Source organism: Impatiens glandulifera, chromosome 6 (genome assembly GCF_907164915.1).
Source record: "Impatiens glandulifera chromosome 6, dImpGla2.1, whole genome shotgun sequence".
Taxonomy (NCBI): Eukaryota; Viridiplantae; Streptophyta; class Magnoliopsida; order Ericales; family Balsaminaceae; genus Impatiens; species Impatiens glandulifera.
In genome coordinates this window covers 42,422,816-42,442,651 of record NC_061867.1, presented here as the reverse complement: position 1 = coordinate 42,442,651, position 19,836 = coordinate 42,422,816, and the positions used below count along the sequence as shown (strand labels likewise).

At 31.3% G+C, this 19,836-nt stretch overlaps 2 protein-coding genes across 2 annotated transcripts; one reads left to right on the top strand and one right to left on the bottom strand.

The window, feature by feature from the left end:
• Positions 1-9,829: 9,829 nt before the first annotated feature.
• Positions 9,830-11,948, top strand: LOC124942483 (mitochondrial import receptor subunit TOM5 homolog). Its single transcript, XM_047483002.1, has 2 exons — positions 9,830-9,989; positions 11,758-11,948. Exons 1-2 carry the CDS (start codon positions 9,903-9,905, stop codon positions 11,833-11,835), a joined length of 165 nt encoding a protein of 54 aa, XP_047338958.1. The 5' UTR covers positions 9,830-9,902; the 3' UTR covers positions 11,836-11,948.
• Positions 11,949-13,037: 1,089 nt separating this feature from the next.
• LOC124943642 (1-aminocyclopropane-1-carboxylate oxidase-like) lies at positions 13,038-13,658 on the bottom strand. The gene is made up of 2 exons (XM_047484120.1): positions 13,506-13,658; positions 13,038-13,331 (listed from the first exon to the last, which is right to left on the bottom strand). Exons 1-2 carry the CDS (start codon positions 13,656-13,658, stop codon positions 13,038-13,040), a joined length of 447 nt encoding a protein of 148 aa, XP_047340076.1.
• Between the last annotated feature and the right edge of the window lie 6,178 nt (positions 13,659-19,836).

The window sequence follows — 19,836 nt, the reverse complement described above, 5'->3', positions numbered from 1 at the left end:
ATACTTAAATTTTATTTTATTTATTTATTTATTTTATTATATATTTTTATGTTATATTTTATAACTTAAATTTTAGTATAATATGTTTATTTATTTAAATATATTATTAAATTATATATTAGGTAAGAATTATTGATATATAATTAATTTTATCTTAATTTTATTAAAAACAAAAAAAGATTAAGATTAAATACGTAAATTTGATAAATATATAGATAATATTATTAAGGTTAAAAAGTTAGTTTAAGAAAGAAATATTATAAGAATATTATTTTGAGTTTGAAAATGAGTTTTTGGGTTAAAATAAATTATTGTTTAAAGTGATATTTACTGAATTTTGGATTTAGGAATGAATTTATAGGTTGGAGATGGTTTAATGTACTATTTTGTTCTTAGGAATAAAAAAAGAACATGTAATATTCAATTATTAAGTATTGTCCTTAATTTTAATAAAAGGTCAAACTTCAAGGTCATTAATTAGATTATCTTTGTCCAACATTCTTTTCCCTTCTTGTGTTGATCGATGTCGATTCCTCCTTCTCCGATTACTTGTTAGATCAACGAGCCACATCTCCTCCTACAATGGACCTGTATCCGTCCAATAGCCAGAGTCCCTATATCCATACCGCAACCCTATTCTCAATCTTCGCAATTTCAGAGAGAAGCCATAACCGCTGAGTCTAACCTCCGACCTAGAAAAAATTCCGATCCGAAACAACCAATAACACAATCTCCGCAACCTCACCCGTCAGTAAGGCGTTCAGTTTCTCATCTGCAAACGTAAACAAAGACAACCGATCATGATTCATCAACTGCAAGGTTGAAGTTGGAATTATAGGTCAGATCGACGCTGAAAACGAGAACAAAGCAAACAGAGATAATCTGCTGCTCTTACGGTACTGTCTTCTGGTCTTATGTGCTTATTTAGTTTAAATTCGCATACAACATCAGCTACTCTTACTTGAATTCATCACGAGCGTTGGATTTACTGTTCTTAATTTGAATTGCTATCAACTTTAGAAACCACCATATAGACTGATTTAGGGCAAACCCTTATGTCAATTTCTATCAATACTCAAACTTTGCATTTTCCTCTCATACTTGGTATTACCTTCTTTAATATGTAAATCCTGAATATCATTTCCCTTCTCAACCTCCCTTTAGAACGTTTCCAAACTTTGTTATTTTCAAATAAGAACAGTAATTAATTATTGAAAGTAAAATCACCTCTTTCCCAAATCACCTCTCATATTGATTAGTTTCAAGATAGAATTCAAAAGCTTATAGTGAAATGCTTGTTTGTTGTGGTGTGTGTGGTTGTTTGATTTTAGATTCTCAGATCAAATTGTGTGTCATGGTTTATAAATGAAAATACTTCACAGATAAATCACATCAAATTAAGGTGATCGCAGATCAGGTTGGTTCAAAAATTTGGTTAAATATCATTTGGCCTTAATAGATCATTGTTTACTTATCAAAACCCTATACCCTGTTCAATACATGACAAAGTAGACCTGGTATCGATATATGGTCAGTTTGTCATTTTTTTGTATATCCGTCCCATACATCAATGTTTGTGGACTATCTTCACAAATGATTTATTAACAGAAATCAAGTCTGAAGATACCAACAAAACAACTTCAAATAGTAATAGATGATATTATTGAAATTAAAGTTTTCTAATTGAATAAATGTATCAATAGATGCTCATTAATGGGAGGCAAATAATGTCTTCCAACAAACATCCTGTAGTAACTGAGGAACAATACCAAGTCTAATTTTCTTTATATTCAAATCGGAAAAAACAAACAAATATTAAAAAGTCAATATTTAACTAATCAAATGTGCTAAAAATATATATGATCAAATCTTAAATTCTTCAATAGTTTCAAATTCGTTTATATGTGCAAAAAATATCTGTCCATGGTAAATATTAATATATCTCGAACGCATTTAACTTTTAGTTCAAACTAGGGGTGATCGTGGTCTGATTGATTCAATTTGTACTCTAGACCCTGAACCAGCATCTGGTGGATCAAATGTATTTTGAGTAGTAAGGGTTGGACTTTTCACCCGTACATCAAACACCATCTTTTGTTATTCATTTATTGAATAGTCAAACTACTATTCAGTAATAGTGGCTCTCTCCAATATAATTTTTCTTGCAATGTTTCATGTTGACAGTATCTCTTCATGCATGTGATCTTGTTATTGTGTGATACCCTCAATAATCTACTTATGTCTGCAATTAATTCTGGTGAATCTTTCATATGTTGTGGATGTTCATTCCAAGTAATATTCTCAGGAGTGTTATTTAAGCAATCTATAATCAACAAATTTATACTTGTCTTTATTGATTTCCATGCCAGTTATTAGCTTTCATATGTTGTGGATGCTTTATCTTGCAGCATCTTTTATAAGGATTTTTTTTTTTTTGATTAAGAGTGATCTTGTCGTAATAACAGGTGGAATCTAAAAATCATTGTACAAGTCAATGCGATTGCTAATTGATCAAATAAGCATGACGCAAGGGGGATTAGTATCCCTAGAAGGTGTGGAACTTTCTCTCTGTTCTATGCTTTGAAACATTAATACATATCTCATGTTAGTAGGCATGGCAAAAGGTCGGGCTTCGAACCGGACCAAACCGGACCAAATTCTGCACCAAAAAATCGGGTACATTAGTGACCTGAATTTTACCAATTAATAATTTAATAACTATTTTCACCTTTTAAAATGTTATTTTTACCCTTAGCATGCAAAACAGTTTTTAGCATAAAAAAAGTTGAATTTCATTGAGTTGGACAATTTAAAGACAATTTATTATTCATGGGCATTTCAAGTGTATTTGCATGATCCTTCTAAACGAAGTCAACTATTATACCTATCACGTATTTTCTCAATTGACGACTTAATAACATATAACTTATCTTTTACAATCAAATTCAAAATATGTGCATAATATTACATATTAACATATTCACGGTTAGATAACAAATAATTTTTGTGCAACTTAAACACCACATCTTTAACCATTACATTATTTGCAGAGTAATTGTCAACGGTAATGGTTGACAATTTGAAGTCCATATTTCATTCTAACAATGTATTTGTTAACACATTGACCAAAGTTTTGCTCTTATATTGACATTTTACGTAGATAAATCTCAACAAAAATATTTGTAACACCAATTTATCGTCGATAAAATGTGTCATCACAACCATATACAATTTTCATTGGTATTGACAAGTACAAATATCGGTTGTGATAACGATTCTCGATTCATTTTTTTCTAACAAAAGTTTAGCTCTATCTTTTTCAGCCTTATAATTTTTTAACACTTCTTTTTTTGTGGTGTTTCTTGAAGGAAATCGTATCGGTTTTTTTACGATACTTCAAGTAAAGCTTTAAATTTTAAGTGTTTTACCGTGGATAGTTATTAAAAAATTATCAAATTTTTTATCATTAAATGAAAAAAATGACCATAATTTAATGATGAGAAATTTCAAAAACATGTAATTAAGATCATTTTTCATGACTATCCACTTTCAATGGTAGAACACATAAAATTTAGAGTTTTACTCGAATATGTTCGTCAAAAATCAATGCGATTTCTTTTGAGAAACACCATAAAAAAGATGTGTTAAAAATTTGTGAGTCTAAAAAAATTAGAGTAAATCTTTTGTTAGAAAAAAATTAATAAATAATCGCTATCACCACGACATGTGTACTTGCACATACTAACATAAAATGTATATGGTTGTGACGACACATTTTATCGATGATAAATGAGTGTTGCAAAGTTTTTTTGTTGAGATTTATCTACGTACCATGTCCACATAAAAGCAAAATTTTGGCTAATTTGTTAACGAACACATTATTAGAATGTAATCTAGACTTCAAATTGTCAATCATCACCGTTGACAATTGTTTTACAAATAATGTAATGATTCAAGATGTTGTGCGTATGCTGCACAAAAGTTATTTGTTATCTAACGGTGAATATGTTTTGAACTTATTTTGAATTTGATTGTGAAAGACGGGTTAAATGTCATTAAAACGTCAATTAAAATTAAAAAGTGTGTGATAGTGTTGTGTATTATATGATTTTGCTTAGAAGGATTGAAGATCAAGCAAAGACATTTGCCCATAAGTAATAAATTGTCTTTTAAAAAAAAATCATGTTAAAACTGTTTTATAAGTTGATTTTTGTCGATGTTCTCCTAGGATAATCATTACAAACACGAACCAAACGTTAATGAGTGAGATTGTGTCCAAGAAATATGTGAAACACTACAACTATTTTTTAATTCGATTAAGTTATTTTTTTAAACAAAATATTCAACGTCTAATATATGTTTTGCTAAAATATGTTAGATTAAACTGATTTTTGATTTTTGGTAGTTAGATAGTCTTATAATGAAAAGATCCAAGATATGACAAATCTATTGATGTCAAAGTTTGAGAAATATTGGTTTGATATACATATTTTTTTATGGTTGTTGTTTGTATTTTGAATTCATAAATTGAAGTTGGTTCAATATTACTTTACACATTTTTATCCAAGTGAATGGAAAATTAAACTATATGAAGTGAGTCAAAATTTTTATAAATTTGTTGAATGAATACAAGTGATATTTTCAATGCCCCAATGATCACAAATAACACAATTATTCTCTAGTTAATGAGTATTATCTATTCTACAAATTTTATCAATTTTTGTGAGAGTGACAGATATATGAGCACACAAATGAAATTTGAGTTAGATGATATGTATTTGGAGAAAAAATTGTTCCCAACCAGTATGAATATTTATATTCTCGCTTATTAGGATGGTAACTTTAAATATCTCATGTTATAATCAGTTGCAAAAGATTTGTCGATAATTACAGTGTTAACAGTTGTTTCAGAGTCTGCGTTTAGTACGACCTCACCCGAATAGATTTAATGTGGAGGCTATTATGTGTACAAAAACTTGGTTATTCAATATTGTTATTAATATTTTTAAAAATAATTGGGTTATTATTTTTTTCATTATTTATTAATAATTTGTAGGTGAACCTCTCAACCAAACATTCTTGATAGATGTAAATATAGATTTTGACTTAGAATGTCAGAAGTTTTTTTTATTTTGTTTTTTTATAATTACTCTTTACAGTAAATAAAATTTTAAGAATTTGATTTTTTTTTTTTTTTTTTTTGGGGGGAGAAAATGTATTTTGAATTTATATAATTATTTGTGAGTGAAGAATGAAAGAATGAAGATTTTAAGTAATTTATATATTTTGGTTATTTTGTATTTATATAATTATTTGCTAAATGTATTTGAGTATTAATTTTCTTGTCTTATTTTCTAATTTGATCCAAGTAATTTTTTTTTGGGGGTTAACAATTAAAATAGATTAATCCACAATTTAGTCACGCTAAAGTATAAATGTAAGTTTTGAAAGGCATATTTTAAACCTTTAACTAATTTGTATATATTACTCTCTTTTTAGTATGTTTAATTCTTAATTCAGCAGGTGATTTAATGAAAAATAATTTTTATATTTATTTTATCATATTTAAAATTGGTTATTTGTTTTGATTGTGATTTTTTAAGTTATATAATTTGAAAATTTTAATTATTTTAAATATAAAAAATTATATTAAATTAGTGTTTAAAAGGATAAAAAAATGGGTTTGTTCAATTGGGTCACTAAAATAGTCGGTTGTTCGGGACAGAATCGGGTTAGAAAAAGTCAAGGTCTGAGAAGATACTAAAGCATATTTAGAAATAGTTTATTTTAAAGCATATTTAGAAATAGTTTATTTTTGGGTCTCAATTCGGTATCGGTTTATTCATTGGATTACTCGAAAAGAAACTCATTGGATTACTCGAAAAGAAACGCCAACTGAAGGAGTGATAGCAACTAAGGACTCCTGTTCAATATCTAGAAAGTATGTTCTCTTGATGTTAATTTTTTAACGCCAATATTATCATAGTATGTTTAAATGTGGTTTAAAAAAATATTAGTTTACAATAATTTTAAAAATTTGGTGTTTTATAAAAAAATATTAAAGGTTATTAATGTATTCTATAAAAAATTAATTATTAATATAAAGAATATTTTAATTAATAAATTAAGAGATTTGATTAATTATAAAATAGATTAAATAATTTTTTTAATTATGGTTTGATTTTTTAAAAACTCAAAACAAGGTCTTACACAAATTATTTAGTTTTATTATTACGATGCGATAAATATAATGTGTAACAAATATTAATGGTAAATAACATGGAGCCCTTTGCACGAGTAATAATATGAAATAGTGGGAAAAAAATTACGGTTAACATTTTTTATTTTATTTTTAATAATTTTAAGTTTTTTGCGTGTTAACCAACAATCCGATCCAAGTATATTCATTTATTCTCATATATATCTAAATTAACCGCAACTCTTAACTCGGCAATCTGGACACTTTGAAAAAATTAAGCATTATATATATATATATTAGTTATTTAAAAAGTTGAACTTATATGGTTAATAATGTCTAAGTTGATCAAATTTGGTGTTGAATTTTAAATATAAAGTTTTATTAGTTTAGTTAAAGAAGTGTACTTATTTTTGTTAGGTTGCAAGTTCGAAACATACCTATAACATTTTTAATTTTATTTTTAACTGTTTTAAATTTATGGACGGGTCAACCCACAATCCGACCTAGTTAGTTAAAAATGTGCATTTGTTTTGTTAGGTTGCAAGTTCGAAATATATATATATATATCATTTTAAATTTTATTTTTAACCGTTTTATATTTATGGACGGGACAACCTACAATCCGACTAAAGTATCCATTTACTCTCGCATATATATTCAAACTAACCACCGCTCTCGACCCGACAATCTAGACATTTTGAAAATTAAGCATCATTATATATATATATATATATGAATATATTAATTAGTTAAAAAGTTGAACTTATATGGTTAATAATGTCTCACGTTGATCAAATTTGTTGTTAATTTTAAATATAAAGTTTTATTAGTCTAGTTAAAAAGTGTACTTATTTTTGTTAAGTTGCAAGTTCGAAACATACTATAACATTATTAATTTTATTTTTAACTATTTTAAATTTATGGACGGGTCAACCCACAATCCGACCTAGTTGGTTAAAAATGTGTATTTGTTTTGTTAGGTTGCAAGTTCGAAACATATATATATATATATATATCATTTTTAATTTTATTTTTAATCGTTTTATATTTATGAACGGGACAACCTACAATCCCACCCAAGTATCCATTTGCTCTCACATATATATTCAAACTAATCACCGCTCTCGACCCGACAATCTAGACATTTTGAAAATTAAGCATCATTATATTTATATATATATATATATTAGTTAGTTAAAAAGTTGAACTTATATGGTTAATAATGTCTCACGTTGATCAAATTTGATGTTGAATTTTAAATATAAAGTTTTATTAGTCTAGTTAAAGAAGTGTACTTATTTTTTTTGTTAGGTTACAAGTTCGAAACATATCTATAACATTTTTAATTTTATTTTTAACTGTTTTAAATTTATGAACGGGTCAACCCACAATCCGACCTAGTTGGTTAAAAAGGTGTATTTGTTTTTGTTAGGTTGCAAGTTCGAAATATATATATATATATATATATATATATATATATATATATATATATATATATATATATATATATATATATATATATATATATATATTATTTTTAATTTTATTTTTAACCGTTTTATATTTATGGACGGAACAACCTACAATCCGACTCAAGTATCCATTTACTCTCACATATATAATCAAACTAATCATCGCTCTCGACCCGACAATTTAGATATTTTGAAAATTAAGCATTATTATTATATATATATATATATGAGAGAAAGTAAGTGTATTTTGAGATTATTTGATATCCAAAATTTGAAGACCAATTGAACAAACACGATAATAATATTTTGAATATTGAGCTATTATTAATTAGTATTATAAAATTCAAATATAAGGAAAGATTATTTTTAAAAAATGTATAATTAAATATATTAATTTTAAATAAATAATTTTTAAAATATAAATAATATAATAAATATAAAATCTTTATACATGTCAACCAAACTTATAAATAAAAAATAAATATTATAAAATAAAAAATAAAAAATAATTTTCAGTTACACTTATTCATACCAAATATTAGGAGGGTAAACAGTTCGATTTGGTCGGTTTTTTTATCGAAAAAATTATCTCAATCGTTGATGTTTTTCAAAATTGTCATCCGTCGGTTCAGTTTGATCGATAATAAAATTAGTTTGTTGGTTTATAGTTTAATCGTTGAAAAAATAATATTTATAATATAATAAACTAAAGAATGAAAAAATTAGTTGAGTTTTATAAAAGAAAAAAAAAAATATATTAGAATATTAATTAAATAATTTTGAATTAAAGAAAGAAAAAAGACATCAAATATATAAAAAAAATAATAAATATGTGTAACATGATTCAAATTCTGAACAATTTTTTTTTTTTATATTCATCCTTCAAGCTAGAAGGACATATTTTATAAATATATAAAAAACACCTATATATACGGTTGGTCGATTAAAATGTCAGTTTTTCATTATATAAACCACCAAACGAACCAGTCAAAATCGATACAGAAAATTATGAATTGGCCTTTATAATTATTTTATGATTCTGATTAAAGTTATATAAAACGAAGTTTGTTTTAATTATTTAAAATTCGTTAATTTAATATTTACGTGAGATTTATTAAAAAATAAAAAAAAATTATTTCACTAATTTAATTACCAAATTTCAGCGAATTGAAAATTTTATTATCAAAATTTAAAAAATTATTATTCAAAATCTTTAATTCGATAATTAAATTAGTGACATTAAATTTGATTTATTTATAAACTCAATCTAGATAATAATTTTTATTATACGAGTTTCAAATTCTTTGATTTGTAAGAAGAGGTCCAGAATCTCATTTTGACCGGATAAGAAGTCCCAATTTAATAATTTGACATTTATTTATATAAATATATTTACTCTTCAATTATATAATATAAATTTATATATATAAATATTCACTCAATTTATAGTTATATAACTATAAAAGTCTCTCTATATATAATTTTTCAAATTTTTTTATATCTTTTTTATATATAATTATAAAACTTTATAAATTATTTTATACTTTTTATCTAATTAAAAATAAATAAATTCTTTTTTTCATTAATATATATATATATATACATAAATATATATATATAAATATATATATATATATATATATATATATATATATATATATATATATATAAATAATGAGAGAGTTATATCTTTTCTCTTCATTTATATAAAAAAAATAATATCATATATTATATAAAAAGATTATGTATATATATTTTCTCTTTTTATTTTTTCACTTATTTTTATAATACATACAAAAATTATATATCATATAATAATATATTTTATTTTATAAATCACTGTGTTATTTTCACCAAAATTAAACAAAAAAAATATGTAACTCTCGCATATTATATATATTCTCCTTAATTATATATATATATATAACAAAATATATGAAAATAAAAATTATATATTATTTTCTTTTTTTTCCCTTATTTCTATCTATCTATATATATATATATATAATAATTTTAAAAAAAATTAATATTTGTATGTATAATATAATAGTTTCCAACGTAAAAAAAATAAAAACAAATATATTGAGCAAATTTGAGTACCGGTTTAGATTTATAGTGATAATTCAGGGGTCACAATAATAGTTGTTTGGCCTTAATTTATACCCCTGTTGTCTTCTCTCATCGTCTCGTAAACCCTAGCTTAGCGTTCTCTCACTTTTCTGAGCTAAATCATGGCGCAAACAGTTATCTCAGTCGAGAAAATCAAATCTTTCTGGCACTCCCAAGTTCACGACGAAGAGAAGTGGGCTGTGAACATGGTATTTTGTTTTCTCTATCCTTGTTCTTCGTTATCTGCATGCTTAGTTTGAGACTGTTGTTTTCTTCATTTTGCTTAATAGAATTCGAATAATTGTTGAACTTTTTGTTTTTGAATGTTTGAGGATTAGGAAATGTATTGGTTAGGAATGTTTAGTTTTAGGAATTTTGCTTTCCTCTGTCGCTTTTCTTCTCGCCGGTATGCCCTGGAACATGAACTTTCTTGTAAGAACTATCTGGGAAATAACTTTAAGAGTGAAGGTTTAATGTGTTCATCAGACATCCGCCCGAACTACATGAACTAACTACTGACCAATTTAGGTGTATTTGATGATTTTGTTATGAAGGAAAAGTAAAAAAAAATTAGTACTTGATTGATTGGTTTAAGGATCTTCTATGATTCCATAAGGTGAAGTCAGTTTAGGGGTTAATTTTTCCAGATTTGTTTTTGTAATGACATTGATGTTTGCAATAGTTGTTTGGATTTTTCTCACACAAGTGATATTTTATAATGATAATGATTCTTTGTAGTATGAGGGGGAGAACCATCAGTTCATCTAATGTGCTTTGGATTTGCAATTAACTAGTTATATCATCTGTTGATGTTTTAGGGTGTAGATACGATTTCAATGTTATGGTGAATTTTTTGGGCAGTAATGATGATGCTGTGGGCATGACTAGAAAACATGTTTTATCTGGTATTGGTGGTGCATCCATGTGGAAACAATGTCACCTTTGAATCCCTAAACATCTTGATTGAATATAGAAGCAGTCTGAAAATCCCTTTCAATGAGTTACTTCATTTGGAAACACTTTTATTTGTGTTTCTGTATTTCCATCTGGATCCAGATACATTCGAAAACTAAACATAGTTAGAGACTGATTGAAAAATCTATTTGTTGTTCTTATCTACATCCGGATACGACATCAAAAACTATTTGTGTTTTCAAATGTGGCTACTATGTGAAGTAGTATGCAAGATGACAGGGTTTTCAAATTTGTACTCCAACATTAGGCGATTAGACGGGATAAGACTTGGATGAGCCCATTTGTTTTTCTATCAATTTCTAATTTTTACATTCTTATTCCGATATTATGTCTATCTGATCTGAATATAGATGTAGATAACATTTTTGGCTATTTCTTTGGCATATTTCCTCCACATGTGCTTGAAATTGAATTCCGGTTTGTTGAGATATTGATGCTAAGGGACAAAATAACATTGGTGTGGAGTAATGGAGTATTTTATACTAAATAGATAAGTATGTTGCTTTTTCCCATGAAGTATTCAATTCCTTCAACAGTTCAAATGTAATTTGGAGTGTGACAAATTAAAGTAAAAGTGATCTAGATGAATGTCTTCAATTAGGTGTTAATTACAAATGAAGACAAAGCAATCTGATAAAATTCAAAAGGACCCCTCTAAATGTAGCTAAAGTTTTAAGAGTCTTAGTTAGACTTGGTGTTATTTCCACTAAGAACATCTTGATGTTAACAATTTCTTGCAGTTTTTCTGGTATAAAAACAATTTTTTGGGTTTTGATCTATTTAGATTATTTTGTGATTTGTTGCTTCACTTAGTATAAAGATTATTTTTTGGATCATAATCCAGATTAGTTTTTAAAGCTTTGTGATTCTTGGAAAACATAACAAGTATAAATTTTTCTAGATCATGATCTGAAGTATAAATTGTGATAATAAGGTAAAGTTGTTTTCCACTCTCAGTTTGGCCATTTGATCAAGTATCAACTGCATTTGTTTTCATTGCAGAAATTACTCCGAGCTGCTGGACTTTTCGGGGGTTCCATTATTTTGATGCGTAGCTTTGGAGATATGATGGCCATATGAGTTTTTACGTTGTTTCTTCTTTCTTGGTCCACCTATGAGATGATTTTTCATGTTAACCTTTTTACATTGTACTGACTTGATTTCTTAAGTTGGAGACATAGATGTTATGAGCTCGTTTGATCTTATGGTTTTTTGGGTTTTATCTGTTTTTTTTTCCAAAAAAAATCTTTGTTCGACTGAATTAAATAAAAACCAGGTTATGTAACAAGCTCATGGTATGTGCCTCCCTATTTCGCTTATTAGGATATTAAAGACATGTACAATTAAAAACAAAGAGTAATCCACTTAGTTTTTTTCATCTTTTATCCTCTAAGTTTATTAGAAAGCTTTACCTAATCTAGTTATCCCTTACCTTTCTATAATTTAATACTCTTAAAATTATAATCACATATTGAATATATATTCACAATAAATAGCCGCTTCTTTATAAGCTATAATCATATATCTTCTACCTCTCGCTAATAAAAAAATAAAAATAGTAGTACTCCGTCATAACCTCCCAAAATTTAGAAAAATAATTCATTTAGACGTATTTATTTGTACAATTATCTTACTCAAGGTTTTCAAAATCAAATATAAGAGTAGACACAAAAAAAAATATATAATTCATTTAGATGTATTTATTTGTACAATTATCTCAATCAAGGCTTTCAAAATCAAATATAAGAATAGACACACAAAAAAAAGAAATAAAAAAAAAGAAATAAATTAATCAGTTAATTAATAAAAAAAAAAGAAGGAGAGAAAAAAAAATAAATATTTAATTAATAAATATTAGATTTAAAATAATAATTAACCATGTTTACTAATATAGGTTAGATGAGACAATTTTTAATAATATATACCTTTAAATGAACTTTTATTTGTTTATAGTCTAACAAGTATATACCTTAATGAATTTATTACCTATCATTTAACATTCTTTTAATGATTATCAATAATGGCCAATTATTTGAATTTTAATTTTCCTATTTAAGATACGGGACTCTTATTGAGATGCGTTTGTTGTTTACTTAATTTCATTACATTAATAACATATAACCCATTAAAATTATTTCACAATAATATTGCACATACATACTCAAATAATTAAAATTATTATTGATCATATTTAAAAAAAAGATATATTTCTAAGTGAAAGTCCATCTTTATTTTAAGCATACATAATAACTTAAACAAACATAACTTTATTCATATAATAATTAACTTATCAAACCCCCCTTGACAACAACACTATCCTTAACAACATTCATGGCTTCAAATCTAGTCTCCTTGGCTTCAAATTTCACTGGTGAATAAAGCTTCATGTAGTCATCAAAAACAAATTTTGGATACACTTCCTTTCTCTCCTCCGCCTCTTTTTCCACCAATGCTGACGCTGGAAAGATCACTGCATCATTACCTGGGTTGTAGAAAGATGCGATCGACATCCTTGTTCCCTCGGTTTGAGCCACCACACGATGGATCACACTCTTGTATTTTCCATTTGTTATCACCTATAATCAATATCAATGTAATCTAGTTAGTTTGAATCTACTTGACAGACCTAACCAGGGTAAACCATGCAAGCCCATATAGACAAGGGCAAGGTTAACCTTGAGGATTGAGTTGCCCTAGCATAGTAGAAACGGGCTAAGGCAACCCAATCCTTGGGACAGCCCGGAAATTACCTCAATCTGATCACCGAGATTAATGACAATGGAATGGCGCATTGGAGGGACATCGATCCACTTATCATCCTTGAGAAGCTGAAAGGCCGCTGACTTTATCATCTTGGAAGAGCAAGATGATGCCTCCCGCGTCGGTGTGGGCACGGAGGCCATTGAACATCTCCGGCTTGGGACACGGAGGGTAGTTAGCTACCTTGGTCCCGAAATTCGGTCCTTCTGATCCAGAAAATGCTATTTTAAAATAACCTTTCTCAATTTCCAAATTCTCACAAAATAAGTCTAAGAGATTCTCTGCGAGCTTCTCTAAGTATTCTGCAAATTCCTTCATCACTTCCCTGTATTGAACCTCGAGTTTGTTGGCCCAGAAATAGAATCACTCACAAAACTTTGAAAAATTTCTATAAAATCTTAAAAAAACGATTACAAGAGTTGTTATCTCTCTCTTATTTTTCTTCCTCTAATAAGAGTAACATACACTTTATTTATACTAAAATAAAAAAAACTCTTAATTTTCTAATTTGATGAAATTTATTGAAAATATTCTATTTTCCTCATTATTGCAAATATTTTGTTTTCTTCATCATTGCAAATCTGCCGTTTTCCTCATTAATGCAGATCTTCCATTTATTTATAAACGTTGTAACAGCCAGGAGTAATACAACATTCTCCCCCTTAGTCCTGGCGTGGTTCGAGATCACGAACACCAATCAGGTGTCGCATCATCACCAGTTTTGATGCTGGCAAAGCTTTCGTAAGTATGTCGGCCTTCTGTTCATCCGTTCGAACAAATTCTACTTTGATTTGACTTCCTTCAACACACTCTCGAATGAAATGATATTTCGTGTCGATGTGTTTGCTACGACCATGAAAAACTAGGTTTTTCATGAGTGCAAGTGCAGACTTGTTGTCAACGTAGAGCTTCAATGCCTTAGGTTTCGAACCACTTAGTTCAAACAACAATGATTTCAACCAAAGTGCTTGACACGTTGCCGCTGCTGCAGCCATGAACTCTGCTTCACATGAGGATAATGCCACTGTTTTCTGTTTCTGGGAGTTCCACGAAACAAGACTATCGTTAATGTAGAACGCCATGCCCCCCGTACTTTTCCGGTCATCTAGGTCACCTGCGAGATCACTATCAGAGTAACCCACTATTTCCTCGTCACCGCCTCCTTTTCGAAACACTAGACCTAAGTGTATAGTGCCTTGAAGGTATCGAAGCACCTACTTCACTGCCTTGTGATGTATCTCAGTTGGCCTCTCCATGAATCTACTGACAACACCAACAACATAAGAAAGATCTGGTCTTGTATGAAGGAGATATCGCAGACAATCAATGACTCTTCGATATTCGGTTCATCAATCGGTTGTCCTTCGGGATCCTTATAGAGTTGAGCCCTATGCTCCATTGGTGCCTTTGTTGAGTTACAATCAAGCATTCCAAATTGGTTCAGCACCTTTTTGGCATATGTTGTCTGCTTGATCGATACACCTCCTTCGAACTGATCTACCTCGATTCCAAGGTAGTATGAAAGCAATCTGAGATCACTCATCTCGAACTCCCCAATTATCTGCTTTTTGAAAAGTTTGACACCCTTTGGATCTCCACCTGTTAAAATAAGATCATCCACGTAAATACCAACAATAATTCGGGTATTACCGTTGCCTCTTGTGTACACCGCTAGCTCCTGTGTACACTTTTCGAATCCCATTTTCTTCAAACTTTTGTCCAACTTTAGATTCCACGCACGAGGAGCTTGCCTTAGGCCACACAATGCCTTTTTTAATTTAAGCACCATATTCTCCTTCCCTGTTGCCTTGAATCCTTCCGGTTGAGTTACGTACACTTCCTCTTCCAGTTCTCCATTGAGAAAAGCTGACTTTACATCGAGATGATAAATTTTCCAACCACAATTGGCTGCCAAGGCAAGAATGACTCGAATTGTGTCCATTCGAGCAACTGGAGCGAAGGTTTCTTCGAAGTCAATGCCTTGTCGTTGCACATATTCCTTTGCAACTAAACGAGCTTTGTGTTGGATCACCTCACTATCTGAGTTTTTCTTGAGCTTAAATACCCATTTGAGTCCAATTACCTTGTGTCCGACTGGCAATGGGACGAGAGACCACGTCTCATTCTTCTCGATGGCTTCAATTTCTTTAGTCATTGCTTCTTCCCATTGTGGTTGTCCAACTGCTTCATTGTAGCAAGAAGGTTCCTCCGACTGTGCTAACATCAAGTCTTCAAAATCAAGTGTCACTCGAGGTGTTTCTTCCAAGATATCGGTCATGTTCTTGTATCGAACAGGTCCTTCATCACTCCCAATGTGTCCACCTGACCATGGAGTGGGTAAACCATCGCCTTGGTCTATTTGTTAAGTCACTTGCTCGAGCTGTGGAGGATTCGAGACATCCTCTTGGAACATTTCTGAAATATACTGTCCTTTTGTCGATCCACTCTCAAATGGGATCGTTCGAATTCCAACATGCTCGTGATTAACCTCTTCGTAAACTTTGAAGGGTTGATCACTCTTTTCATTTTGTCAATCCCATGCTGCACTTTCTTCGAACACAACGTCACGACTCACATGGATCTTGTCATTTTGTGGTTCGAGCAACCTGTGTGCCTTACTTCCTTCTTCGACACCTAAATAGACAAACGACTGACTTCTGTCGTCTAACTTTTTTAGATGGAGAGTGGTCACCTTGGCATGCGCAGTACACCCAAAAACACGAAGGTGCGCTAGGTGTGGCTTCATTCCAGTCCACATCTCAAATGGAGTTTTGTCTTGAACAGCTTTGGTTGGAACCCGGTTGAGAAGATAGACTGCATGACGAACTGCCTCCCCCCAATACTTGCTCGGGACTGCCATGCTTTTGAGCAACGACCTAGCCATGGCCATCACTGTTCGGTTACGCCTCTCCACCACACCATTTTGTTGAGGAGAGTATGGTGCTGTGAATTGTCGCTCTATCCCTACTTCTTCACACATCTCTCTAAATTCCCTCGAGAAGAATTCACCTCCTCTATCTGAACGAAGGACTTTGATTCGAAGTCCGGTCACATTCTCGACCAATTGCTTCGTCTTCTTAAACGAAGAGCATGCTTCGTCCTTTGTTTTCAACATATGGAGCCACGTCCACCTGGAATTATCATCAACAATCAGCATGAAGTATCGATTTCCTCCTGGGGTTGATGGCGTGATTGGCCCACATAAGTCAATGTGCAACAATTCGAGTGGCTTTTTCGCTCGAAACTTGGCTTCTAACGCAAACGGCTGTCTCGTTTGTTTTGCAACTAGGCATGTTCGACAAAGTTGTTTTGGAGGAGAAATTTTTGGAACACCAGCAGCCATTCCCTTATTTATGAGGAACTTTAGTGCTTGGAAGTTAACATGATCGAGACGTGCGTGCCATAACCATGCTGGATCTTCAAGATTAGCTAAAAGACAAACCGTGTTTGCTAATTTCAAGTAAATTTGATATAGTCGATTATGCGTTCGTCTCACTTTCATGATAAGGCATGAAGGGTTCTTAGCGAAGACTTCAAGCTCTTCTCCATCCATCACCACCCTGTGACCTGTCTCGGTAAGTTGCCCGAGACTCACTAGATTACTTTTTAAAGAAGGAATGAAAAACGCCCTCGAGAAGCCACTGGTCGCCATTTTTGCATTCGAACATGATAGAACCTTTACCACAAATTTGTACCGTGGAACCATCTCCGAACTTCACCTTTCTAGTGACTACCTCATCTAGTTCAAAGAACTTCTCTTTATCGCCAGTCATGTGATTGCTAGCGCCATTGTCCAAGAACCAAGCATCTCTTGATGTCTCATCGTTCTTAGCTTCTAGAATTTCTGGAGTCAGCTTCATTTCATTCAGCATGACAACATTGATTGGAGGAATCTCCTCCGAGATTGCCATAAGTAATGCTGGTTCGACGTTGTCTGCGTGGGTAAGGTGTGATACCTCGTTCTTCTTTGCTCGACATTGTGTTGAGTAATGTCCCATCTCGTTGCAATTAAAACAACGAATGTGACTCTTGTCTCGAGGAGCTCCTCGACCACCTGAACCACCTTCTTTGTCTTTCCGAGATGGTGCTCCTCGGCCTCCTCTCCCTTGGCCTCTACCTCGGGTTCTACCTCCTTGACCACGGGTCCCACTATCTGTGGAATCTTTTTTCCACTGGTTCAATGAGTCTTCCTCGTCCTTTTTCAATCGTGCCTTCCACTCCTCCTGAGTGAGTAGCACTTGTCCTTCGTTTCCTCCAAAGTTTGTGTTTTTCTTGCGCGTACGCTCCTCGAAGACCTCCAGCCTTCCAACAGCTTCCTCAAATGTTAACGTCTCGAGGTTGTAAAACTGCTCGATGCCGGCTACCACACTGATAAACCTTTCTGGCACGGTGTCGAAGAGCTTCTTTACTATCGCAATATCATTTAGTGTTTCTCCAAGGCTTGAGTACCTGACTGATATGGATGTGAGTCGACCAGCATATTGATCGAGCGACTCACTGTCGTTCATATGCATCCTATCAAACTCACTCTTCAATGTCTGCAATCGTGCATTCTTCACTCGGTCTGCGCCGACGAACCTCGTCTTGAGACAATCCCACACTTCCTTCGCCGTCTTCTTATTTGCCACCTGCATTAGAATATCCTCCGAAAGTGCTTGTAGAAGATGTGATCTCGCCTTCTTATCAAGTCGGACATCAATCTCTGTGCCTTCTACTGACTCGACTGCCTCCCATACTCCTTGGTCCTCCATCATAGCCTGTACACGAATCACCCAACTGATGTAGTTCGTGTGTGTTAGCTGCGGATAGTGGAATATGCCATTGTTTTGCTGCGCTCCTGATGATCCTGCACCCTTCGACATTTGATCCCACCGGATGATTTTGGGCATTCACCTGATGCTCTAATACCAAATGTTGGCCCAGAAATAGAATCACTCACAAAACTTTGAGAAATTTCTATAAAATCTTAAAAAAACGATTACAAGAGTTGTTATCTCTCTCTTATTTTTCTTCGTCTAATAAGAGTAACATACACTTTATTTATACTAAAATAAAAAAAACTCTTAATTTTCTAATTTAATGAAATTTATTGAAAATATTATATTTTCCTCATTATTGCAAATATTTTGTTTTCTTCATCATTGCAAATCTGCCGTTTTCCTCATTAATGCAGATCTTCCATTTATTTGTAAACGTTGTAACAGCCAGGAGTAATACAACAGAGTTCTGGGATTTCAAAGATGTTGGATTTTGGGAGGTGGTGGATGAAGAAGGTGATCTCCCAGTCATGTCAGTTACCTTCTTCTCCTCCTGATAAAAATAATAATTAATTATTAAATTTAATTTTGAAAATTAAAATTTATTTTAAAAAATGATTTCACCTTGTGATCAAGATCAAGGGTAGTTTTGGCAGCCATGAAGTCTTTGAATCTAGTCTCCATGCTTGTCTTGTAATGCTCCTTGTTCAATCTTTCCACTTTATCCATCAGCTCCTTCATTACCTTTTTCGGAATCACCATTTGCTGGGCCCAATAGCCAACTATGCCCGTGACCACGGTTTTGATAAGTTCGATCCTCCCTGCATAAAAAAGTTTTTTCACTGCCTAACCAGATATCGTGTTTTTTACCTTTTCAATCAATGACTTGTAGTGTGAGATCTCAATCAGCTTCGCGGTTAACAGAATTCCTAAGTACCTTACGGGAAAACTACCTTCCTTGATGCCCATGATGTTGAAGATGTCCTGCTTCGTTTCGTCAGTCACGCCTCTATAAAATGCCACACTTTTGCTTTCCTTAATAGTTAAACATGTAACCTCAATAAAGAACATTAGTGCAGCCCTAATAGTTTTAATGAAATCAATGTATGCGTGCGCTAGAATGAACAAATCGTCAGCAAAGCATAAATGAGTTACCTCCTCTACCTCACAGAATGGGTGAAAGATGTATGGACGATTCTTTCGGAACATCGTGAAGATGCTCTCAAAGATTGCCATGATAGCTACGAAAAGGTAAGAAGAGAGGAGGTCCCCTTTCCTTACCCCGTTTTCACCATTGAAATAGCCTCAGTGGACTCCATTGACGCTAACAACAAAGCAGGATGATAAAACGCATTGCATAATCCAATCAATAAAAATCATAGGAAAAACAGATACAACTAGAAAGTCTCGAATGGCTTCTCATCTAATAGAGTCGAAAGATTTCTTGATATCTATTTTGAAAGCCACTCTTGAGGATATTTTCGATCTTATTCCCAACAAAATCATAAACCAACAAAATGAAAGAATGGAGTTATTATCTATGACAAAAAAGACAAGTAAGAAA

Coding starts and splice junctions, on each gene's coding strand:
- LOC124942483 (XM_047483002.1), top strand. CDS start 9,903: ATGGCGCAAACAGTTATCTCAGTCGAGAAAATCAAATCTTTCTGGCAC. Junction 9,990..11,757: donor AGAAGTGGGCTGTGAACATG/GTATTTTGTTTT, acceptor TTTTCATTGCAG/AAATTACTCCGAGCTGCTGG.
- LOC124943642 (XM_047484120.1), bottom strand. CDS start 13,658: ATGGCCTCCGTGCCCACACCGACGCGGGAGGCATCATCTTGCTCTTCC. Junction 13,332..13,505: donor ATCTCGGTGATCAGATTGAG/GTAATTTCCGGG, acceptor TATTGATTATAG/GTGATAACAAATGGAAAATA.